Source organism: Gobio gobio (assembly GCF_949357685.1).
Source record: "Gobio gobio genome assembly, chromosome: 24".
NCBI lineage: Eukaryota > Metazoa > Chordata > Actinopteri > Cypriniformes > Gobionidae > Gobio > Gobio gobio.
The window spans coordinates 24,336,488-24,363,637 of record NC_137120.1 but is presented as its reverse complement, the minus strand read 5'-3'; the positions used below and the strand labels follow the sequence as shown (position 1 = coordinate 24,363,637).

The 27,150-nt window shown below is 38.6% G+C and overlaps 1 protein-coding gene across 4 annotated transcripts in view; it reads right to left on the bottom strand.

Moving 5' to 3' along the window:
• LOC307120605 (semaphorin-3D) overlaps positions 1-27,150 on the bottom strand; it is a 121,128-nt gene that overhangs the window by 1,778 nt on the left and 92,200 nt on the right. For all 4 annotated transcript variants that reach the window (XM_079807718.1, XM_079807715.1, XM_079807717.1 and 1 more), the window contains exons 3-16: positions 14,666-14,826; positions 11,655-11,717; positions 11,220-11,339; positions 10,963-11,056; positions 10,198-10,326; positions 8,923-9,065; positions 8,225-8,339; positions 8,061-8,130; positions 7,462-7,606; positions 4,927-5,149; positions 3,886-3,974; positions 3,007-3,048; positions 2,625-2,782; positions 1,453-1,517 (exon numbers count right to left, since the gene is read on the bottom strand). In XM_079807718.1, coding sequence (XP_079663844.1) covers positions 1,453-1,517; positions 2,625-2,782; positions 3,007-3,048; positions 3,886-3,974; positions 4,927-5,149; positions 7,462-7,606; positions 8,061-8,130; positions 8,225-8,339; positions 8,923-9,065; positions 10,198-10,326; positions 10,963-11,056; positions 11,220-11,339; positions 11,655-11,717; positions 14,666-14,826 — 1,617 coding nt within the window. The remainder of the gene's footprint in view (positions 1-1,452; positions 1,518-2,624; positions 2,783-3,006; positions 3,049-3,885; positions 3,975-4,926; positions 5,150-7,461; positions 7,607-8,060; positions 8,131-8,224; positions 8,340-8,922; positions 9,066-10,197; positions 10,327-10,962; positions 11,057-11,219; positions 11,340-11,654; positions 11,718-14,665; positions 14,827-27,150) is intronic.

Sequence of the window (27,150 nt, the reverse complement as noted above, 5' to 3'; positions counted from 1 at the left end):
AGCCTTATTGAACGCGCTGATGACGTGTGATGTCAGGTGCTACGCGTAGAGGTATGGAAATACATATGTTGACAGGCAGGTAGGACATTGTATAATTCCATTCGGACCGAACGCGATGATTGGATGGACAGCTTTTGATAATATTTTATATTTAGACCACTTCTATTATTGCTATCAGGATGTAAAGCGAATTTCAACCAGTATAGCATAAAATGTTAATTAAAAAAATGCCTACCCTGTCTTTAAGGACTGATATACTTCAAGCGAAATTAAAGAATTAACTGGTGTGACATAATTTCGAACAAAATAAGGCCAAAATTAAGTTTGTTTGGCCAAAGTGAAAGTCTTTTTTGGAGAAGTAAACAGCTGTTTTCTCATCACTGTCATTTTTGTTGCTTTTAATTTGTTATTGAGAGGACAGCATGCAGCACACGCACTATATTGCCAAAAGTATTGTGACACCCCCACCAAATCATTGAATTCAGGTGTTCCAATCACTTCCATGGACAAAGTTGTATAAAATCAAGAATAGTGATTCTGGAGTGTAGAATCACGCTTCTCTGTCTGGCAATCCGATGGACGAGTCTGGGTTTGGTGGTTGCCAGGAGAACGGTACTTGCCTGACTGCATTGTGCCATGTGTAAAGTTTGGTGGAGGGGGGATTATGGTGTGGGGGTTGTTTTTCAGGGGTTGTGCTTGGCCCCTTAGTTCCAGTGAAAGGAACTCTTAATGCTTCAGCATACCAAGACATTTTGGACAATTTCATGCACCCAACTTTGTGGGAACAGTTTGGGGATGGCCCCTTCTTCTTCCAACATGACACAAAGCAAGGTCCATAAAGACATGGATGACCGAGTTTGGTGTGGAGGAACTCGACCGGCCTGCAGAGAGTCCTGACCGTCAACCCAATAAAACACCTTTGGGATGAATTAGAGGGGAGACTGCGAGCCAGGCTTTCTCGCCTAACATCAGTGCCTGACCTCACAAAAGCACTTCAAGAAAAATTGTCAAAAATTCCCATAAACACACTCCTAAACCTTGTGGAAAGCCTTTCCAGAAGAGTTGAAGCTGTAATAGCTGCAAAGGGGGGGGGGGGGGGGGGGGTCAACTCCATTAAACCCTACGGATTAAGAATGGGATGTCATTAAAGTTCATGTGCATGTAAAGGCAGGCGTCCCAAAACTCTTGAATGAAAAGATCTTCACCATGAGTATATCGGGGTCTTTAGCTTCCTAAAACAATATTTTAACAATTTGTAACAGTAAATCCAAGAACTTACATTAAGAAATTAAACAATCAGTTTGGATTTCATATTGGACTGGTGCACACATGTGTTAGTATCCATTCTGCACACTAGAGGGAGTAGTGTGCATTCTTTTTTCCAGGACTGGGCAATATCATATACAACCTGATGGTAAAGAGTCATGAGGGGAGCACAATGTGATTTATTACCGTCTCTCATGTCCTGACACTGGCTCCAGGGGTCTCCATACCTCACATCCTGTCTCCGGGCGCGCCTGCGGACCACAAGAGGATATTAGTCGCCTTAGCACCCACCTTCAGATGCATTATTTGAAAGGTTTGCTGGTGGTTTTCAGTATTATTATTATTATTATTTAGGCCCATTTTAATGACTATTGAAATAAAGTGTATGCTTATTTATTAGTCCATTTCAGACATTCTACTAGCTTTAAAGGGTTAGTTCACCCAAAAATTAAAATTCTGTCATTAATTACTCACCCTCATGTCGTTCGACACCCGTAAGACCTCCTTTCATCTTCGGAACACAAATGAAGATATTTTTGTTGAAAGCTGATGGCTGAGAAAGGCTTCAGATAGGCCTCCATTGGCATTCAGTACATTTACACTCACAAGACCCATAAAAGGCACTTAAAAGATCGTTACAAAGTCCATCTCACCGCAGTGGCTCTACAATAATTTTACGAAGCGACGACAATAGTTTTTGTGCGCAAAAAAAATCAAAATAACTTTATTCAACCTCTTCTTGTCTTCCATGTGTGCCTCCACGACGCATGCGCGAGAATATGACGTAGCGCCGGCGTTCGGGAATCCATGAAATGCACACTCTAGCCCCATTTTGAGCACTACGCCGAGACCTAAAGCACGATCAATGTAGAATTCAACAGCTTAGATACGCGCGTCTTCCTCTGCTTGTAAACAAATCGCTGCTGGGTCATGTGTCCGAACGCCGGATCTGCGTAATATTCTCGTGCATGCGGCGTGGAGGCCTACACGGAAGACAAGAACAAGTTGGATAAAGGCGTTATTTTAATTTTTTTTTTCGTAAAAAACTATTGTCGTCGCATCGTAAAATGATTGTAGAGCCACTGTGGTGAGATGGACTTTGTAACGATGTTTTAAGTGCCTTTTATGGGTCTTGTGAGTGTAAATGTACTGAATGCCAATGGAGGCCTATCTGAAGCCTTTCTCAGCCATCAGCTTTCAACAAAAATATCTTCATTTGTGTTCCGAAGATGAACGGAGCTCTTACGGGTGTCGAACGACATGAGGGTGAGTAATTAATGACAGAATTTTCATTTTTTGGTGAACTAACCCTTTAAGTAACTTTACAACTACATGTGAACTAGTAGAATAAATTGTACCTTTTGTTGCTGGGGAAGTAGTTGGTACAGGAGGAGCCGTCCCAAGCACAGTATGGGTCTCGAGCTAAACAGCAGTCTACACATGCTTTACCGTAGAGCTCACACCTCTGCACAGGAAGCTGGACAACACCTTCTTCACTGCTTACAAACAGCACTTGCTAGAGAAGAAATCACATTAAAACATGAGGATGTATGTGTGAATACAATATAAAAACAGTCTGTTAACCTTCAACAAATTGATTTAAATAGATACACATTAATCAACTCCAACATTTAAATTGATGAGCTTACAATAGAAGTCTATGGGGTAGCATAATCATGAAGCTCATTGTTTTTAAAGAATGTTGATGTCCTTATAGCATTATTAAGTGGCTTCACTTACCCTCTTGGTGGAGAGCTCCATGCTCAGTATTGGGGTCGGAGTCTACCGAACGAAAAACAGAGGAAGAAAAATGTGTCAACACATAAAATTAATCAACTCCCGAACAAAGTGGGGGACGACACGCATTGTTGGTGCTGAATAAGAGCAGCTCATCATAACAGGCCCTTGTGAATGTTTTAAAGCTTTCTGCTCCATTGGTTCGTTTCTCTTTCATATACTGCAGCAAATGAGCCTTGACTCTTAAATCGACTCTCGCTCTCCACATGGCCGGTGGAACGCCGGTGGGCAATGTCTGCTGATAGTTTTGACTGATACTTGACATACTAGCTATTCATAATGTACTACCATTTGAGAGATGCAGTGGTATTCAGCGAATAATTACAATTTTGAGTAAAATTTTAGTCTGTTCTTTACACAGTTATTGTCTGACTTTATAAGAAATTATAAGAAATTAATGAAGAAGAAATTATTACTCTAAGCTAAATGCTTTTATAAATCCATCATTATACTACAGAAATTCTCCAGGCATCTTATATTAAACCTGTTGACTTCTGTTTTCTTACATTCCTTCCATCCCCTGAGCAAAACCGACACATTCCTCATTGCCTAAAGTTTTGGATAAACCAGTACTCAGTATAAATCAATATTCCTGATGTAACGTTGCCTCTCCTGTCCCTGGGTTTGGTCACTTAAGTAGACAGTCATGGGAAATCTAAGAGCAATCTGGTTTTCTTCTTTAGGAGTTATTTTTGTTTGGGAAGTGCTTGACATGAAAACAACAACTAATACGGCCCAGGGTCAGAGGTCGTGAGGGAGTCCAGCAGATGGCACGGCAAACCAGCGGAGGAGAGAGAAGAAAATGAGGTCTTATTAAATTACCTTGAAGACATTCAACTCCTCTAGAATGATTTCTTCACTTTCCCAGTTTTCTTTAGGCACAGAAACCACCTTTATTACTTTGCCATCATCTGGAGGTACAGAAGATTAACCATGTGAGATTTTACTATATAGACATGATAAATAGAAAGACAGACAGATGGACAGACGTTTAAAATGATAGACAAAATGATAGATTGACAGACAGATGGGTAGAAGAATGAAATATGATTTGATAGACAGATATAACACAAGAACAACAGATAGATGGACAGCTAGATAGATAGACCGACAGATAGACAGATAGATAGATATTCACATGAACCTTTAAATATATCCCACAATGCACCCTAACTTAGTTACCATAGTGAGTGAGCACTGGCTTTTGGCGTGTGGATTGATCCAGCACCCTGAGGGCTGGCAGCTGCTACAATGTTCCAGTCTTACACAGTGTAAAATTGCAAGTCTGCTCTCTGTACACACAGGTTAAGCATATTTGTCCTGAACATCTATTTGCCCTACATGATTCACTTAGATGTGGCAGAGTTCACGCACACACCCATCAGTCCAGGAGGACAAATGTTAGACAGGAAAAGAAACATTGGCTCCTCGAAATGCTAGGATGATCCTAGGCAACAAGACCACTGACCAGCGTGGGAACATAGGTCGTCTTTAATCGCGTTTACTGGATCTTGGAGATTTCCATATTTGTAGTGCAATTTAGGTCTTAACACGTCTACACCAGACGCGAGCGGTGCGATCTGACACGACAAAAGACAATAGAAACCATTATGTGATGTTGGATGTGGCGTGGCACGACAAATCCGGACAGTAAACTGATGCCTCATTCTATTTATGACCCACTCCAGGCACTCATGATACTTCAAATATGAAGGAAAAATGGATTTGCAATGGTTGCTTTGTCACGTCCAGTGTAGACACGGTGTAACGCTTATATAATAGGGAACACCAGGGCTAGCTGTCACAAATGTTCTAGTATAAAAGATTCAGCTCTTTGAACACGTTAACCACTTTCCAACATACCTGTTCCAAGGTGTAAGACATCATACTGGCCATCCTCTGCATCAACCCTGTCAACCACAAGCTTTCTCAGCCTGTAGGGGGCGTTGATCCGAGTGAAGATGGGACGCTTGTGGATGGGCACCACTGGCTCCCACATCAGCTGATGGGCCCTCATGAAGCTCACAACATCGTCTGGGAAATCACGGGTGGACTTGTGCAAAGGGTCGTAGGTCTCGCTCGGACACTGAAGGGACACAGGACAGATAGTTAAGCTCATATTCTGGAACCCTGTTGGGACTAAAATTGGCATAACAGTCACAGACCAACGTAAAAAATTGTAAAAAAAAAAACAGTTGTGTAGATGTGGATTTTGGCCACTTTTTGAGATCAAAGTTCAGCGAGCATCATAATTCTTATTTTTCCATATCGAGAAATGCATATTTAAAGGGGGGAGGGGGGGGGGGGGGTGAAATGCTGTTTCATGCATACTGAGCTTTTTACACTGTTAAAGACTCGGATTCCCATCCTAAACATGGACAAAGTTTTTTTTTTAAAAGTTGGACGTAGTCTGTGCCAAAAATACTCCTTCAGGTTTCTCATAAGTTTCAGAAAGTTTTTTTTCAAGTATGGGTCTATCTGACACACGCGATTAGAGCGAGAGAGCAATAGTTTTAGGGAAGCGGCTGTGCGCTGCAGTCACAGGACTTCACGAAATCAACAATGTCACCAAAGAAGTATGTTTTTGGTTGTCAGGGCAAGACAACCCTGCACAGCTTCCCAAAGAACCCAACGTTAATAAATCTTTCTTTTAAAAATATAACAAAACAAAAGACTTTTCGGAGATATGAAGGATGCAATACTACTCTATAGGTACTCAAGATTGACATGAGATTGACTGATACTGAGTGTTTCACCCCCCTCCCCCCTTTAAAGGGTTAGTTTACCCAAAAATGAAAATTCTGTCATTCCTCATGTCGTTCCAATCCCGTAAGACCTTTGTTCATCTTAAGAACACAAATTAAGATATTTTATGAAATCCGAGAGCTCTCTGACCCCACATAGACAGCAACACAACGACCACTTTCAAGGCCCAGAAAGGTAGTAAAGACATGGTTAAAATTATCCATGTGACTCCAGTGGTTCAACCTTAATGTTATGAAGCGACGAGAATACTATTTTTTACTTCCCTGTCACTCTCTTACGCTGTTAACTTTGTTGGGCTATTCACAAAGTACAGCGCTTCTGGGTTTTACGGCAAAACGCTGGCTCACTTTTGCCCGAGCACGATCCCATGATCACATGCATGCGTTGTGGTGCTTACGTGAATCGCGTAGGAGACTGGCACAGAAGGGAAGAGATTGTTGGATAAAGTCGTTATTTTTGTTTGCTTTTATGCACAAAAAGTATTCTCATCACTTCATTACATTAAGGTTGAACCACTGGAGTTGTTGACTATTTTATTAATGTCTTTACTACCTGTCTGGGCCTTGAAAGTTGCGATGCAGTCTATGGAGGGATCAGAGAGCTCAAATATCACAAATATCCGAAGATGAACAAAGATCTTACAGGTTTGGTGCGACATGAGGGTGAGTAATGAATGATAGAAATTACATTTTTGGGTGAACTAACCCTTAAAGGAATCTTCTGTTGTCGTTCAGTTTACCCATTGAAACAAGTCTATCTAGGACCCCAAAGCGGGGTATGTTATCCAGTACGTTAACAGGAAACTAGTAAGATAACATTGTTTACTAACCTTGCCTGACAAAGTTAAACCCAATATTTCATCTTCTTGCATGACCTTGTAAAGCTGGCAAACATGGTATGCGCAATGTAAGCCCTGATGAAAATTTCAGCACATGGGATGCTGGTTGCTAGTCACCTGCATGGGAAGCGGGACAGCTGGTGGACCGGCTAAACCAGCTCAGTTTTGCTTGAGAACAGCATGATTGTTGTCCACCAGCTAGACCAGCATTATACCAGATCTAATCAGTATAAACCAGCCTGAACCAATATGGAATTTATGCTGGTTTATGCTGTAGTTTACTACTCAGTGTAAAACGAGTCTAAAGTAGGTTCCTTTAGTTTCAACATGATCTTAAATGCACCTTCTAGTCATTAAACCCCATAATTTGAAAGGGTTAATCTGTCTACTCAGAGTTCAGGTCAACTGTGTGGTTGTGACTCCGACAATTAATGGAGCAGAATTCACAGCCCTGATAATTGACTTCCTTCAGGAGACCTCACCACTAAAAGTCCACACTCCAGCCACTTCACAAACTGCCCAGACACATGACCCCCAGAGTGCCTGATGACATTTTTACAGTCCCCTTGAGGCAGTGCAGTTAGTGCGAGGAGTGACTGGCCGCATGGTTTCCAAGCTGCTCCAACACATCTGCAATCCAGAACTAACCATAGATCTCAAATGTTGTGTGCGCTTGTGATAGCAGCACCAAAATTGCAGTTGAATTCAACCCAAAGTTGGTCAAGTTGCCAACAGAAAGCAAAAAGAAGCATCCCTCCAATCCCAAACATAATTCCTCCCTGTTGAGAACTTACCGTCCCTGGCCGTGGATAAGGAATCCTCCCCTTGTACTCCGTCCAGCGATAATCAGGCCCCTCCTTATGTGCAAAGGGCCCGTTGAAGGCGGCTCGGATGGAGGCCATGGAATAGACACAAACGGCTGAACCTCTGAAGACGGAGCTTTTGAAAAGGAAACTAGTATTAGTCTGATGCCGGGTTAGAATAACAGAGTTCTTCAAGCTTGGTGACCTTTCACCCTCCCTTATGGCCTCAAGCTATCCATTCCTCGGGTGGGAGCACCGAGACGGATTGTTCTAGATGGATCGGGCGGGACAGAGACCATCCTGTGAGCAGACTGTTGATTTTAGGGGCATTTTGATACTGATGTCAGTTCACAAGATAAACTGAGATAATCAGATTTAGGTTGTTGGAAGGAACAAGGGAGGTCTGAGAACCTGAAGGGTTAGTTAAATGGGAATGAGTGTGACGGATTGGTTGATTTGGATGGAGCCAATGATAATGCAGAAATTGAGGTAAACAAATATAACATTGAAAGGAATGTCGTTTTAAAAAGTTAAGAGGATTATGGGGTGGTGACCCAATGAATGACAGACTTTCCAGGTAATGAACCTACCTGGAAGTGGAGAAGACACCATAGATGACTGGATTTTGTGGATCTTTAGTCTCCAGAAGAAATATGTCCTCTAAACATAAAAAATGGGCAGAAAGTATCATTTTGGAGTTCATGTTGCCTTAACAGATGGGTGATTGAACTGTGATTAGAGTGTGTAAACATACCCAGATCGTCAAAGTGTGTGTCCATGCCTCCAGGTCCTGGTACTGAGCACACCAGCCTGGCCTTCAGGAAGGTGCTCCAGCGATTAATCAAGCTCCGTTTTCCTCCTATATCATTCTTATGAACACCAAGAGATTGATTTCAATACACTAACCAAGACAGCAACATAGTGTTGGCCCAGATCCGGCCCACATCTGGTACACGTGGAATCCACACGTACCAGATGTGGGCCGGATCTGAGCAAACAACTTTTAAAATCTGAACACATTTTAAAACACTGAGCATCATACACTAATCAATTCCAACTCCCAAATATCGGACTTTTGGCCACTAGTGTTGACTTCTCAAGACTGCAAATTGGTATCTGTTTTTATACATCACAAACAAACACAGTGTAAAATAAATGAAATATAATTTATAAAGCACTTCAAGAATGCTCTGATAAGATAACCCTGAACTGAAAACCAAGTTTGCTAGATTTGTTGCTAGATTAGTGTTTAATTACTCTCAAACAAACACTTCATTCATCCCTTATTCGATACACGCTGCTGTTACTACTGTGCAACAGATGATACCGAGGCCTACACGTCCATTCATTAATGCCTACAAAAGACTCATTGATTCTGCATACCAAACAAAGGTCTTTTGGATCTATTTCATGTTTTGATTGGCTCATTACGGTGCTGAACTTGGCACTCACTTTGCAGACACGGGCCACCCGACTGTAGATACGCTTGTCGAGCTGGTTGGACTCTACGGAGGTCTCTTTAAAGAAGAAGTAGACTTTGTCATCGTCCAAGCTGTGCGTGTCAGGGATGGAATATGATCCCACAAACTCTGGCTCTGTGAAAAGAAATTGGCATCTGAGTGAGGATGGAGGAAGTCACACAAGTTAATTAGGCAGCACCAGCCCCCTAAAACAGTCAATTGCAAACTTTTCAGACCATAAACCTCCTTCTTATCCACTGCCAAACAAGTCTATACCAGTGTTTTGTATTGTATTTCAGAATAAATCATTACTCATCTTTAAAACCTGAATTTTTTTTTTGAGATACTAGAACTTGATATATATTATAAGCAGTGTTACAAGTAACTTGAGTTACGTAATCAGATTACTTTTTTTTAAGTAGCTAGTAAAGTAACATTACATTTTCAAATAAGTAACACAAGTTACTTTGTTTTCCCATTTATTGACTGACAGCTCCCCTGTATGTTGAGAGAAAAAGTAACAAAAAGTAATGTAGCGCATTACTTTCCATAATAAGTAACTAAATAACGCAAAAAAAAAAAAAAAACTATCCCTGTCTGTTGCAGGGAGTTCAAATATGGAGTGATCAGTCACATGATATACATCACAGGCGATTGGCTTAAAAAAAACTCTTCTCTTGGTAGCCGTTTATAAATTTATTTTCAGTTATCCTTTTGTAGCAGCAGTAGGCTATCTAAGCTAGCGGTCTATGTGAATGCTACTCAGATAGACATATGTTAGCTTTATGCTAAGCAAAGACGTTAATTGATAACAGTATGCTAAAGCTAATCAGTTATACACAAATCTAACACCCTAATTTGCTGGCAATCGAGCGGGAAAGGTAGTTAGTTAACTGTTAGCATGCATGCTAACTGAATAAATGAGTAATTCAAATGTGTAGTACATTTGTTATATAGGGTTTTGTGTGTGTTTAGATTTTGTATGAAAAAGTAAACATGACAGCATCCAGGTTATGTACCTACTTCCATTGAGGAACTACCATTGAGATGAATGGAAACCAGGTATATTAGACCTTTATGCTTGCTTGTTAGCTTGCACACAATATTGTTTAGAATATGAAATGAACAAAAATTGGATTTATTAATGCACTAGATCACTCTCTCTACCAGAACAGTTTGGGAACCAAGGCCATGCTGTTTTTGCATACAAAATAAAAACAATTTGCATACACAATAAAAACAATGAATGTTTTATTTTATTTCTCACCATTTAGCCAGTGGTCCTGGTAAGCTTCAGTGCGGATGTAGTGTTGATTGCTGCTATGCACAGATGTGCGAAAAATGGCGGCATTGGTTCCCATGAAGTCTACGGACGTCCCAGCGTACAGGTCCCCATCTAAGGTGAGCACATCCACAAAATCACATCCAGAACGACTTAAAATGACAAATGATTTTCCATGATACATAGCTCATTTTTAATGATTCTACCCCCTGACTCCAGATCATTTGTCAAAATACTCTGTTTTACAGCAGCTTGTGTGAAAAGGAAATTTCGATTATTCCAGAAGCATCATTAAATGGTCAAAAAGGTCTCCGGTTGCAGTAATAGCCTTTAATTAGGTAGCATATGGTTTATGCATTATGGCCCTCTGGGGTGTACATACTTTAGAAGAAAAAAAATCTAAATATATTACCAATTTTGCAGCTGGATTTCTTTTCTTGACCACACTGTAACAGCAACTGGGCTTGTTTTTTTTATTTTATTTTTTTTTACTTTTCGAATTACTGCCTATTAAGGTGTCCATTGGAGACAAATATGGGTGACAAACCTATTTACTGAGGGAACTTACAAAATTGCCCCAAGCAAACTAACATCTGGTCCAGAGCTATACAGATTAATTTATCAGTGACTCATATGGGAGTATGTCAAAAAAATGGACACTTTTGTGCATTTTTCCTTTTACCGCCTGCAAAGGGCTGATGGGTTGTTTTCGAGGAAAATGTGTTTAAGGTGCAAGGTCACGAAACTCACCTGTCAGATGGGCGGTAAATGTCTCCTGCGGACTGAAGGGACATTTTCCTCTCCCGGATTCTCCAACATGGCTGAGGAGCTGGAAAGTTGGTTTCTAGGACACGAGACAAGACTGTCATTCTGTTTGCACCATTACCCTCGTTATTAGTTCAGCTCTATTGTCAATAAGCTGGGTCCAATTCACTCATATGTAGAAGATTACAAGCTTAAAATGTAATTTCACATTGGTTAAGGGCCAAAAAAGAGAGACTGCTCACCTCAAGATTGTGTCCCAGGTCAATGTAGGTGCATTGCGGGTGGAACGCGCCGGTTCCACACACATAGACATGAGTTTTATTGAAGGGCTGTAGGAGTCTCACGTAATTGGCACAGTCCATCTGAGAGATACATGTGGTATGAGATTAAAAGCCTGATTTTAAAGAGTATTTGTGAGGATAGGTGGATGTGACGCATTTTAAATCACACAGTAATGCACCTACTGGTTATTGCAGGGGGGAATTATGTTAAAACTGCAGACTTGCCCTCCCTTAAGACTTTCCAACTTGAAATATTCCCCCCATGGAGCTATAAATATGATTTTTCAGCTTTTATTCTTATCTCGGTCTGTGAGAAAGCTTTATTAAAAGGGCATCTATGGGTCCTTGAAAGCTTTTTTTCTCCATTTGTGCCCTTTTAAAATTGTAGCGTCTTACCGATAGATTCTTTCCTGCATATTTGCATCGTTCAATGTGTTCCTGCCCAGCTGGCCAGTAAATCTAAAGATAAAAGAGATAAAAGAGAGTTTTTCCAAAGAACAGAAAGTAATGCATAACAAAACAACACATTAAACAACACTCAAATATTTCATATATATAAATGTATTATAAATAGTTTAATAAGACTATAAGTTTGAATAATGGTTTAATAATGGTCTAAAATTCCCTACACCCCTTTTTAATTGATTACTTTAAAAAAACAAATTGTGCATCACATTAATGTTCTTGTAAAAACGTGTGCAGCAAATATATAGTTGATTAGCTCAGACCCTCCTTGGCGCAATACCATCATTACTCAACAATCTGCATGCCTCTCAAACTCTAATCATTTCCATGTGGAAATAATGTGCAGGTATTGACCTAATCATTAGCCGACAATCAGCACACTGTACATAATGATATAATTGGAAGATCGAGAACCTGACGTGCTTTAGTACTTATGAAGATCACGTATGTATGACTGTGCCATGACCTTACGTTTAACCTCATAATTTCTTACAGACATCTTTTGATATTTCACTATTATAAAAGACAGACTCAATTAATATTGAATCAAATGTAATGTTTATTTAGCTGTGATTATATGTAGAGGAGAAATTAGGATTGAAGTATGCAAATGCAGACATGAATGCCTGGCCAACACATTGCAAGCAATACAGTTCCGTTGAACCTATTTAGCGTACAAACCTCCATACTCAATAGATACCCTAAACCGGATATGTTAGTTGACCTGAAAACTGTAGAAAAAGACACTACGCTAATGCAAATGTACTATAGTCTGCATTTCGGTTGACAAAATCATTTGGTGTATGTACAGTCTCTAGCGTTTGTGTTCAGTTAAACTTGTATAACTCCACAGAGAAGCGATATTGTTGGGATTTTGTTTTAGAAGATTATTTTTCCAGCTGATGAACGATAAATCCATTGACAGCCAATCAGAATTCATCCTGCTTTAACCCTTAAACACATACCCCGGGTCGTTAGTGCCCCAGGATGTCATTCACTACCCTCCTCATAAATTTTTTTAAGTTAGACATCAACCTTCTAAGTATTCCTCAATAAATTCATTATAAATAATATAACAAGAAAATAATAATAATATTTATAAAAGAATGCCTGTTTTCCCATCCATCGCTAACGACCCGAGGTATGTAACGGTGTAAGTATATATTTTTTCTACACAACAATAAGTGCAATTCACCTTTATTCCACAAGGTGACACTGTCTGATACACAATGATGAAGTGACGTTTCACTCATTGTTACCACAGGCAAAAAACAAAAGGATATGAAGAATTATCAGCAAAACGTGAAATGGCTCAGTGATTTACTGCAGAGCAACTGAACGCAATCAAATATTAGTGTCACTGTCACTTAATGGTGGATCTGGTGAAGAAGCTGTCAGAGATCAAAATAAAGATTTTTAAGATGTTGAAAATGATATGATGTTTTGAGAATATGTTTGAATATGGTGAATATGAGCCAGATGTTGAATGTACTGGGAAATGAGCTCTGACGAGGACAGTGATGATGGTATAAAACATCTGCTCAAACTGAACCTTTCCAACCTCCAAAAGTGAACAAAATATGCTTTATTTTATTCTTCTGTAATTGTTACTCTAATATAAGGAGAGTTTTATTTTATCACGACAGGTAGAGATCCATCCATGTTAGTTATAGATCCGGGTCAGTAAAGACCCGAAAATGTAGTAATGATTGGCGAAACACTCATGCATTGAAGGGTGTAAAGAGCTTGAGCAATTAAAGCGACAGACAACAAAACTGCAGCGCGCATATAATAAACAGAATGATAGTCCACTGGTGTGGACACTAATATATTTTTTTATGTACTAAGAATGTTTATTCATGATTATGTGAACCTTGGAGAAACATTCCATTCTATCATTTTGAAACGTCAAGAGAACGTGATATTTGAATGTTCTCTCAATTTTTAAAACACGTTTAACTAAGTTTCCTCTCAACATTATGAGATTGTATATCAAATATTAATACAAATATTAATAATGTTACAAGAATGTTCCATAAACATGTTTGAATGTTTGTCCTAACATTTACATAACCTTTAAAAAAAAACGTAATGGGAACATTCCCTGTTAGCTAGGAATATAGTAACAAACATACAGTAATACAGTTAAGCATTATAGCCTTGCTTTGTAACTCAAAATTTTGAGTTCATTGAAATTGAGTTAATACAATAAAGGAGATTGGTTTCAAGAAAAACTCAAGTAAGAAAAACAATAGTAATAAAATCTGAACCACATAAATCAGGGGTCTCCAAACTTGGTCCTGGAGGGCCGCTGTCCTACAGAGTTTAGCTCCAACCTCAATCAAACACACCTGAACCAGCTAATCAGTGTCTAACTAGGGCCTTTAAGACACTGATTGGCTGGTTCAGGTGTGTTTATTTGGGGTTGGAAGCAAACTCTGCAGGACAGCGACCCTCCAGGAACGAGTTTGGAGAACCCTGACATAAATGATCTATGTTGATTTGACAAAAGAAAAAAATGTGATGATAAATCTTGAAAAATATTTAAAGCTATTTCGCTTTATGTGAATATACTGCAAGTACTTTATATATTGTGCGATAAGTACAGCTCTATATATTATGAGTGTGGTAGTTTACATTTTATGTATAAACTATACAACATTTTTGTATACATTTTGTATAGTTTATAATTGTAAATCTACTATAGTAAATTCATTTTTCATACACATTTACTGGGGGACAAATCAATGTCAGTTTCTGTGCTTATTGACAGATGCATGAGGTGGAGCAGTTTTAGGACTGAATCCTGTAACTTAATAAGATTCATGTGAACAGTAATGCATTGAATTATGCTCTGTTTTCACTTTAGTGACCCTTATCCTCACGGTCTTTAAATGACATCATGCATGCGCTGTCAGATTGAGGCAGTTGTGCGTGCTGACCTTGCGTGCCGGTTGGGTGAGGCTGTCAGAGTTCAGCATGTAGATGTGGTCTCGGCCTCCGACCAGCAGCCATCCACGGTCCTCATCCAGCAGTAAGGCCTGGTACGCTCCCCCCTCTCCACCGTCCCAGAACACAGCAGAGCTGTTCCTTGACCTCAGTTCTGCCAGAAAACAACAGTGAGGTTTTAGAAAAAAAAGTGTGTTCAGTTGTTCTGAAATTCCATATGTTCTGGTACCACATGAATATTGAATATATGCTGATTAAAGATAAGCTACACTCTTAAAAATAAAGGATCTGTTTTCGCAGTGATGCCATAAAAGAACCATTATGGTTCCCCAAAGAACCTTTCAGTGGAAAGATATAAAATAAAATAAAATTTAATTGTGAACATTTTTAAAAATCTAAGGAACATTTCTCCTTTACAAAGAACCTTTCGCACAATAGAAAGTTTCCACTGTCTTAAAAATAAAGGTTCCAAAAAGGGGTTTTGATGCCATAGAAGAACTATCTGGGGTTTCCCAAAGAACCTTTCAGGGAACAATTCTTAAAAGAACCATTTCCTTAATTTGAAGAACTTTAAAAATCTAAGAACTGTTTTCCACTATAAAGTATGGAAGCCTGTTTCCACCACGGAATAAAAAAATTAAAAAGGATAATTGCAACTTTTTATCTCAAAATTCTGACTTTTGTTATTGTAATTGCGACTTTATATCTCACAATTCTGAGAAAAAAAGTCAGAATTTTGAGATATAGTCAGAATTGCAAGATATAAAGTCAGAATTGCATGTTGTGAAGTCAGAAGTGCGAGTTATAAAGTCAGAATTGCGAGATATAAAGTCAGAATTGCGAGATACAAAGTCAGAACTGTGAGTTGTAAAGTCAGAATTGCGAGTTATAAAGTCAGAACTGCGAGTTATAAAGTCAGAATTGCGAGATATAAAGTCAGAACTGCGAGTTATAAAGTCAGAATTGCGAGATATAAAGTCAGAATTGCGAGTTATAAAGTCAGAATTGCAAGCTATAAAGTCAGAATTGCAAGCTATAAAGTCAGAATGGCGAGATATAAAGTCAGAACTGTGTGATATAAAGTCAGAATTGTGAGATATAAAGTCAGAATTGCAAGTTGTGAATTCAGAATTGCAAGTTATAAAGTCAGAATTGCAAGTTATAAAGTCAGAATTGCGAGTTATAAAGTCAGAATTGCGAGTTATAAAGTCAGAATTGCAAGTTGTAAAGTCAGAATTGCGAGATATAAAGTGAGAATTGCAAGCTATAAAGTCAGAATTGTGAGATATAAAGTTAGAATTGCGAGTTATAAAGTCAGAATTGTGAGATATAAAGTCAGAATTGCAAGTTATAAAGTCAGAATTGCGAGTTATGAAGTCAGAATTGGAACACTCTAAAAAAAAAAAGGTTCTATATTGCACCAAAAATGGTTCTTGGCTCGTAATCATAGGGGAACCTTTTTTAGTGCTATATAGCACCAATTTTGGTGCTTCAGTGGTTCTTCAGCGGTTCTTCAGTGCTATATAGCACCAATTTTGGTGCTTCAGTGGTTCTTCAGCGGTTCTTCAGAGGTTCTTCAGCGGTTCTTCAGAGGTTCTTCACCGGTTCTTTGACTAAGGTGCTATATAGCACCTCTGAAGAACCGCTGAAGAACCACTGAAGCACCAAAATTGGTGCTATATAGCACTAAAAAAGGTTCCCCTATGATTACGAGCCTTTTTTTTTAGAGTGAAGATATAAAGTCAGAATTGCGAGTTATAAAGTCAGAATTGCAAGATATAAAGTCAGAATTGCAAGTTGTAAAGTCAGAAATGTGAGATATAAAGTCAGAATTGCGAGTTATAAAGTCAGAATTGCGAGTTATAAAGTCAGAATTGTGAGATATAAAGTCAGAATTGCAAGTTGTAAAGTCAGAAATCTGAGATATAAAGTCAGAATTGCGAGTTATAAAGTCAGAATTGCAAGATATAAAATCAGAATTGCGAGATATCTTTATTTTTTATTTTGTGGCGAAAACAAGTTTCCATGATAAAGAACTATTTATGGAAAGGTTCCATGGGTGTTAAAGGTTCTTCATGGAATCAATGCCAATCTTTCTTTTGTGTATATAGTGTATTTTACTGCATATACTTATTTTGGAAGGATTGTGTTGCAGTTTGAAGCTTGTTAGATTGACGTCATTGTGAGGTGGTTCTGATCTTTGATAGATATGTAAAATAAACATGCCAATCATATGCAGAAATGGTTTTGGCATGCTCACATTCCAGGTTACAAATATCAATATTCCCCTACAGTGGCATTCATACATAATTATACATGATGCATTCTCATACAAACACATTCAGACACGTCCACATCTTTGCAAACCCCACACGCTGGTACTTAAGCAGGGAAAAACAACCCCCCGAATTAAGGCCAATTAACCCTGAACACGTTCCTTGACAGCTGCACTCCTGCTACCCACGATTCCAGTGGGACGAGGGGCCCACGTATGTGACAGAAGTGTGCATACACATCGACAAGCAGTTTGAGTAGCAGCATTTCCAGCTTTTGGAGGTGTCGGGCATAAGAGGATGATTGTGGTAATAAACTTTGACAGGTGTTTTCTTAGCCGCACACCCTGCCGATGAAAGGGAGTTGAGATGTTGCACAGGAAATAGCTCAAGGTCTAGAGACTGCATTCTTTACTTGGCAGTCTCTCTGAGTCACACCAAGGTGAAGGTTAAATGGTGCATCTGGATGTTGCTTTCCTGGGTTTTTTTTTCTGAGATAAACGTGGCATTAAAGAGGCTCTATTATGCCTTTTCACAAAGCCTTCTTTTTTGGGGGGCTCTACTAGAATAGGTTATCATGCTTGAATGTTCAAAAAACACAATCTTTTTTTACATATTTGACATTGTCGCAGCTCCGCTCTTCCCAGTCTGTCAGTAACGCTTTGGGCTAAGTTGATCATAGAGACCAGTGGTTCTATGATCTACTTAAGCCTACAATGCTTTTGGGAAACGCAGCCCTGTTTGGTTCTACACAAGTGTGGTTCCACAAGTGTTTTTTGCTAGTTTCGGCCCGACGCAGTTCTCATTTTCACGTCCAGCGCCACGTTGTTTAAAAAGCAAATGCACTCGTGCCCATCTGTTCGCCCATGGGTGTGCTGGTCTGAAAAATAACTGGTGTTGGTGCGTTGCTATTTTGAGGAGCTGAAAACGATGGTGCCATTGACCAACGAAAACCTGGTCTAAAGTCAATAGTGCAGTATTTTTTGTGTTATTTAAAGGGTGTGTTAGTAATATGCGCCTATAGGCGGGCGCACAACGCGCATACACTCTGCTTATTACACAAACAGGGACTCGCAGCAGCACACAAATATGTTTAACCCTTCTCCGGCCTTCGTTTGGGAATTACACTCAGGGTCTTTGGGGTCTCCACAGACCCCAGGCAACAAAATGTAATTTTGTAACAAAACTAAGCCAAAAACTGAAAGAAACGTGTGTTTTAAAAAACATGACCATGATTTTCATAAATATCATGAAAATCATTTATAATTTAAATCATAAATATACCTCACATTATACTTTTTATACTAAGAAATCAAAACATGTTGTTCTTATAAGTTATGTTAATATAAAAACAACTATATGAAATGTGAAAAGTTTGTGTGCTAACTATAAAGATCCATGATAAAGTTCCACCTGTGTGAGGAAATTCCAGTGCTTGCTAATAAGGCTGTAATATATATATATATATATATATATATATATATATATATATATATATATATATATATATATATATATATATATATATATATATATATATATATATATATATATATATATATATATATATATATATATATATATATATATATATATATATATATATATATATATATATATATATATTAAATAAGCCTATTTCCGTGAAAAAAGTTCCCATGCTGCCATTAAAAAAGAAACATGATCCATTAAAATACATAGAGTCAATTACTTAATCGCCCGTATATGTAATCAAAATGAATGCAATTAGGATCTGTGATTAATGCAAGCCAAATCTCTTTCTGGATTATATTTCACATCTCTTCCTGCGTCATTTTTCTTTTTAGTTTTCATACTCCATTAAAGCGGCACATTGCATGACTCACCATTAAAGGAATTCTTAGATGACACAAGGTGATTTCTCACTGACAAGTAAAATAAATCTCATAATTGGGGCATGTTGATGCTATTCATCATGAAACCCATTTAGCACGAAGGCCAACACACAAGTCACAGCACCTGCTGGAAACCTTTCCACTGCGGCTTCCAGCACTCGGTTAGAATGTTTCCGGAAGGAAGCTGTTCTTTGGAACTTTGTCAGCTTTGAAGAATTTGGCTCATTTCATATGGAGAGTTCACACATAGGCGACTCTTACTGGTCTCTTGATTTAATTTTTTCACCCTCAATACAAAACAAATCAAAAAGGGTGTTTTCAAACTTGACTCCTTTTAAAAGAACCAAACTTAGATCAATTTAAGTGAACTGGGAAAAAAACAACCCAGTTCTTGTTGCATTCACACTTACCCCTTTTCCACCAAAGCAGAGCCAGAGCTAGATCGGAGCCAGAGCCTAGTTTCAAATCGGTTCTTTGTGTTTCCACACCCAAAGCTCCAGCTCCGAGCCAGGAAAAGTGGTTCTTAAGTAGCGCCAAAACATTGCTGGGCTAGAACAGGGCTAGAAGTAAGAACCGATTACGTCAGGCGCTGGGGGCGGGGTCAACAAGACGAACACAAACTTGAGATCCGCCATGTTTGAAATAGCAGCTAATGGAGCTAACAGCTGCTGTTCGTTTGTAATCTCTGTCTATACAAATTACGGCGAACTACAAGAATGCGTTGGATTCGCTGTGTTTGCGTTGTGTTTTGATGCCGATGTAGGATCGTAAAGCCATGTGAATGAATAGTAACGCAACGTTTGCATTGTTGATGGAAGGCTTGTTCGCAGCGGTGCTGTGCAGAGACCGATTGCCGTATGATAACGAGTCCAGCGAGAGCATATGACTCCTTATGCTTTTGATTCACTCATGCGTTTTTTTAATATCATACGTGGATCGGTCTGCGCAGTGACGATGCATCTCGCACAAGCCTGGAGTGTGTGTGTGTTTCCCGCTGCCCAGGGTTGCCAGCAGGTTTTCACAACAAACCCGCCCAATTGCTACTCAAAACAAGCCCAATCGCGTTCCAGGGGGGGGATTCCCCAGTAAAAATCACATTTGGGGGTAAAATATGTGTTTTTTGGCATGGTTACCAACTAAAATTCGCAATATGGGGCTAAATATCACACAATTGGGGTCGCTTCATCCCGCGGACATAAAAAAAACAGCCCGCGGCAAAACCACAGACTTGGCAACATTGCCGCTGCCTCGCTAGCGTTGCTGAGAGAGATGAGACGTATACAGTGACGTAAGACATGGCTCTGTTGTGGCTCTCAGCCCGTGGAAAAGCAAACCGGTTCTTAGAAGGCTCCTCAGTCGAACCAACTATGAACTGGGACTAGCTCTGGCTCTGAATTAGCTCTAGCACTGCCTTGGTGGAAAAGGGGTAACTGAGATCTCATTTCGATCCAGTTCAGTGTTGAACAGCTTTCCAGTCTCCACTTTCTTGTTTTTTATTGCTTTTTGAATTTGAAACACTAGTTTATTATATTAACTACAAAAAGATAAAATTTCTTTCTTTGGTAATTATTCTTTTTTTTTTTTTATCATGGCTTTGGTCCACAAAGATGAAGAAAGGTGAATACGATTCAAATGCAATAAAAAGAAAAGCAAACACTCCAACAAGTAAGAGACGCGTGACAGTGTGCACATGAATACAGAAAACACCAGACAATGAACTAGTATTAATTTTTTTTTTTCATAATTATTTGTATAATGTACAATGGAAAGTCAGGCTGTATCTGTACATGTGTCCCAAGGAGAGACATGAGCCGCGTTTCCACTGCAGGAACTTTCCCTTGGAACTTTTGGCTGGTACTTGGTGTGTTTCGACCGCAGGAACCAGGGACTAAATGAGGTTCCGGGTACATATTTCCACCTCCAAATGGCCCTGCTCGCGAGGTAGTACTTTTTCAAAGTTCAGGAACTTTCGGGGGTGGGACTTGGGCGCTGAACATGCAGCATTTTATTTCAGTAAAATTCGGTTGAGTTCACGCAGCATTTTATTTCAACCGGCATTTTTAAAAGGTCAATGTCCGTAATAGCTTATAATAACATACTGTACGTTGTCTTATTTTAAATCTACCTTTACGAGCTTTCAGAATATGCTTTAGTATCAGTGCTTGTCTCTTTTCCGCCGTTTTGTTAATTACATCTTTAGTAAACCAATACATAACCAGCAAAAGCAGCGCTGCTTGAATCTCCTCCATACTTGTTATCGTTGCAGACAGTGTTGCGCAAAAATGATTACTGTCCGTCGCTGACTGGGAGGAGCAGTCGCGCAGTCCTACATTACCGGAATAATTCGCCTAATCTTCACGGTACTTTAGACCACAGTGGAAACACAGACAGTAGCAGGTCTGGGGGAAAAAAAGTTCCTGTAAAAAAGGTACAAATTGTTCCGGGTAATTTCGGTGGAAACTGGGCTATGGATGAGCTATATTTGTTACAGGAATGTGCATACATGTTTCCACTGATGCATACAGTAGCATGCATTTGTTCCATGATGTATCGTAAACAGATTCTTTATAAGGAAAGTGGATTGTGCAACATATGCAAGCATGAAGTATACGCTCTATTTTAAAACATAGGACGCATGTTTCTCTACCTTCTAAGGTAATCTCTTCCTAGTGAGTTCCTCTGTTAGTAGTATAGAACATCCAAATTGAGTGCACTGCCCCAGACGACGAAAGACGGGAGACGAAATGACGATGGCGACAATGAGATAGAGGAAGAGGGACAGGGGGAGGATGGAGACGGGAGAGAGTAGATGAATGGACAAATATACAGCTGGCATGGGACAATAACTTTTCAATGTCTCTGACATATAAAAAATAATAAATAAGAGCTCTCTTGGCAAATGACTGGTATCCGGTCCTGTGATTCAACCATAACAGGGACAAAGCATAATTTTATTTTAAATAGACGAGATAACGAACTGAATACAAACAGGTGTGATCTAATTAATGAGTAACCAAGGTGACAAACTAGTGGCGGGAAAACTGACTGGATAACCAAGGAAGGCAAAACAGGAACTGAATACAATGAAAATTAAACTAAAACAGAGCATAACTGTAACAGTTATTCTGTAATCTGTATTTAGACAGGATTGTTTTTATTTAGGAAAGATTTATTTATTTATTCTTTGAAGATTCTTTATTTAATAGTAAAAAAGGAAAGATAAATTGTTTGTGCATGCCGTTTTTTTTGTTTTGTTTAGTTTTTTTACTTTGAACCTCAAGCCTTATTTTTCTCATTGAATCTGAAGAGCAAGACCTTTTTGTCTGAGGCCCTGTCCCAAATGGCACCCTAAACCCTCACGGTCTTCCTCTGAGTCCGCACTTTCACAACGTAATGTCGATTTGACTGCCGGGAAGAAGTCCGCTGTGTAAACCCGCACCAGTGCGGACTCGGCAGAAGTGCGCATCAAGGGTGCATATCGACCTCAAAGGGGGCGTTCGCGAGCACCCTTCTGAGACCTAAAATGACAAATGGGACACCCTACGGTCTTGTGGACTTAACGGACACGCGCACACAGCAGCCATTGTAAGTCCACAAGACCGAAAGTGTGCCATTTGGGACAGGGCCTATGTAGTTTATATAGTTTTCTAATATGCCTCTCATTCAGTTAAATCCAAAACGCTAAAGCTCATCTGTTCCTCTCCTGTGATGGTCTGTTTTGTTCGCTACAGGGTCTGAGTTCATTTAGAGCGTTCAGCTAGCATCACACAAACTTAGACATCTTTATTTTTATTGTCGACAAAAGAAGCAGCTTTTCTATGAGATCATGGCCTTTGAGAGTCTAGCATGTGTTGCTCGTGTGTCATGCGTTTGTCCGGGAACAATTCCCACACATTTTTATCCGTATTTGTGATAAATGCGAAAGAAATCCCCTTTCCCACCCACTTCCTAAACACACAACTTCTCATTACTACAGTCTTAAACAAGCATGGCCAAAAAAGACTCTGTTCCTTATATCTCTTTCAAAGACACATCTGGTTGAGACTCCACCCCGTCCAATGGGTCCAGTTATTAGCACGATGGACAGACTTTTCCAGGCTGTTAAGATGCTGTGCCAGTGTACAGGTTCATATCAAGACGAATGATTGCATACAATTGTATTTCACAGGTCTAGCCAGGAAATGATTTGCTTTAATGTGTCTCAATCATAAAACACCCGAGTGCTGACCTTGAGTCAATGACGTTTGCTCATAATATGATGGTTTGGAACAGTTAGTCAATCATAACTGAACATGCGACTGAAAACAATGACGCTGTGCTACTTAGCAACTAAACTAGCATGCTAATTGAATCTGTCGATCTATGATTGATGAAATGATTAGGAGGGAACAACGCTCAGCCTTGAGATCTTCAGCACAGAGCGTCTCTGATCAAGACTGACAACACATATGGTCAACATGATACAGCTGGAATCATGAGAACTTTTGAATGATCCATTCATAAATGCTGAAAGCCATTTTGAACTCGCAATAATACAAGGTACTTTATTATTTTTTAATGTCGAATGTTTGATGAGTTGTTTATTTTCAAGATATTTAGCCATTGTTTCCCGGAGTACATCAACCACTCAAGTAGACATCAACGAATAATGTTTCAAATTGTACATTATATTGTTTGTTTTAGCCATTAACGTGTTTAGCTTGCTGTCAATCATTTCAAATATTTATTTCATTATTTAGAACATCATTGAAACAAAACTGCTCTTGTTTTCTTTTTTAAAAAACAGCTTGTTTAAAAGTATATTATATATATATATATATATATATATATATATATATATATATATATATATATATATATATATATATATATATATATATATATATATATATATATTATAATCTATCGAAACCCACAATAATATTTAAAATATCCATAGCTTAATATATATAAAATTATGTTATGATAGTGTTTTGATTCAATGCATATTCAAACTAATGAATCCTTTACTTTGAAATCTGTATGATCAGCTTTATGCATTTTACAAAGAAATGTTGAATTAAAAATACAACAAATCTCATAAATTACACTTAAAATATTGTTAAAATTGTAATTGCAATTCTGTAATCTGTCCTGTGAAAACCTTTAAATAAAAAAGCTAAAAATATTTTTACATGGTAGATGTAAACACAATCTTAATAGGTCAATATAACCCGTATTATTAAATTATATATTATTGTATTTCGGTAGTAACTGAAAATTCAATAATGAGAATTAACTGCACAATTACTATCTTGAATATTATACAATTTGCATGTACAACATTTGTGAAAAAAGATTCCAACTCTGAATTCTGTAAAAAGGCCCATATATATGTATTTGATAATACATAAAATTAAATTAAATTGATGAAAAAGGTTAAACAACAAAAGTTCAGTACTAAATCTGAAATATTAAAAAAAACTAATAAAATTGACAAATCTACTACAAATGTACTAAATTAAATTCAAATATGAAAAAGCTAATTTAAAATATGAATAAATACTATAATCATATAAATAATACATAATAACACTGCAGCTATAAGTGACAGCTTACTTAACGTTACATTTGCAAACCTGTTATAAATTCCGTGGTTGTTACTTTTTTAAAGATTTTTTATGAATTTTATTTTATATTTTTGTAAGAATGTAACAAAAAGCACAAAAAACAGGTTTTCGAAAACGTATTTAGATTCAACCTGAATATTAGTAACAGGATGGGAAAAAATGCAAATATATTTTATACAAGTAAGTAAAACTTATTCTTATACAGTAAAACGATATATATTTCCTGGGTGCCAGATTATTATTATTATTTTATTGTTTTAATGAAAATCATGCAGTGACAGGGTTGCACACAAAATATGGAACATAGCTAAATGTTTTTGGGAATTAAAATGTATTCCTGAATTTGTTAACCCAGTCAAGAATGGCAAGACCTCTGAAGTGGGTCTGATATTTCATGTGGTTTGCGTTATGTGGTGCTTTAAACATAAAAGTAATGGGCCACCAATTTGTACACTGTCAGATACTGTTCCCTTCAGTACATCAGCTGTGACATTGATGCACCAGGGAGCGCGTCTTTTGTTCAGCCTCAGTTAAGTGTTTCAAAGGCCAAGTTGCCGAAACCTTAAAGATTTAAGGGGTCAAAGGTGATGCCTTGACTACCATTCGTCTTTCGAACTGAAACTCATGGATTAGGCTTGGAAATGGAATTAGGCCACCCAGAATTCTATTCAGCTTTGAGCTCTTCGACAAAGTATCTTCATGAATCCAATATCAATAAAAGCGAAATCCTGATAATCAAGTCCAGAGTTGTTTTGCTTCTTCTACGTTGGAATGGGGTGCTAGCGAGTTCAGTCTCGAGAGATCATAAATCTCAAGCGCTCTGTCTTGTGTCCGACGCAAGTCAATTGCGAACATTTGCTTCGTGATCCATGGGCACATCAAACAGAGAGGTTTGCTGGGATTTTGCCAAACACCTGTAACAATCTCTCGCCTATCACACAAGGTCAGAGGGCAATGTAAGTGAGGAAAAAAGAGTGAAACTTTTCAAAACAGGCAGTTCTGAGAGATTAGGAAGTGTGTCTCTAATGGAACACAGAAACTCAAGAACTTTAAAGAAACAGTTCACCCAAAAATAAAATCTGTCATCATTTACTGTCATATCATATATATATATATATATATATATATATATACAGACAAACACACCAACATGCAGTGTTGGGGAAAGTTTAAAAGTAATGCATTACATCATTGCATTACTCCCTTAAAAAGTATTTTTATGAAAAGTAATGTGTTACATTACTTTTGCTTTACTTTTTATGACCTGGGCTGGGCTGCTTGTTTTTGTTTTGTTTTTTTTAATAACAACAAAAAAGTTGGGGTTTTTTTAGCTCAAATTGCTCAAGAAGGTAATGTTGGTTCTGATAAAAGTCTGTCAGAATACACAGTGCATCACAGTTTGTTGTGTATGGGGCTGCGTAGCCGCAGACCAGTCAGGGTGCCCATGCTGACTCCTGTCCACTGCCCGAAAGCGCCAACAGTGAGCACGTGAGCATCAGAACTGGACCACGGAGCAATGGAAGAAGGTGGCTTTGTCAGACAGGCATGTGCACCCTGACTGGTCTTTGGCTATGCAGCCCCATATGCAACAAACTGTGATTCACTGTGTATTCTGACACCTTTCTCAGTGTTATTCACTTCACCTCTCAGTGGTCATAATGTTTTGCCTGATCGGTGTATATGTAATAGGGAAGCACTTGAGTGTTGGTAGGTAAACAATGAACGTTGCCAAATATATTAGCAGGCTTGATGTTGTAACGAGGTTCTTAAAACATATGCATGTGTGAACAACACTGTAACAACGTTTCTGCAACAGTTAAAAAACATAGGTTAACAACTAACACAACCTTTTTGCAACATTTAAAAAAAGGTTTTTACAATGTAGGTCTAGCTGAGTGTACTTTTATGGGCATTTTTTTTCTTCTTTTTGGGACAGTTCGAGCCACTATGATTTGCCATACGGAAGGACTTGTAAATAACCTGTGAGTAAATAATGACAGAATTGTCATTTTTAAGTGCACTGTCCCTTTAAGAAAGACCGGCTTAGTGGTGATTGTTTGCGTGAATGCTTTTAATTAGACTATTCAATTTCTCCATTGGTATGGACGTTTGAAACAGTGCTCTCATTATAGTAGATGGCTGATTAGCCGGAGGAGGGACTCTATTGACAGGTTCTGTCACTCCTCAAGCAGCAGGGAGTCCGTTTCCCTCGTTATCTCGGATTTCATCAAGTGCTGGTGGCCTTTGATTGGGTGTAAAGCTTGAGTGATGGGAAAATCACAGGAATGCCAAGGGTCGGAAGCTCATTGAAAAGGCAAAAGTCTCAGCTGTAAGGGGAAGATCATGAGAACATCTCCCTGCCTTTGCATCTGCGTCCGACCACTTGAATAAGCAAACTGTTCAAAATCAGAATCAAAATCAACATGGATCTGGACATGCAGATCTTTTCCATCTGCTAAAGCAAGGGATGCGTGTCTATGCAAAACAACATCAATCTGTCGAAAGAATCACGCAAGCTAACTTCTGTTGGCCTACTGTACTGTTATCTGTGCCAAATTTTCAGGTAGCCTCCTGTAGTGAAGGTGACGTATAGAAAGCTAATAAACTTTACTCTGTTTCCTCTCTGAGGCCCTGTATATGTATATAAATGGTGAGGAAAATATAGCAGTTGATTTATTCCTGTTGCTGTTTTGGCTTTCTACGATCGTTTTGAGTTGCTGTT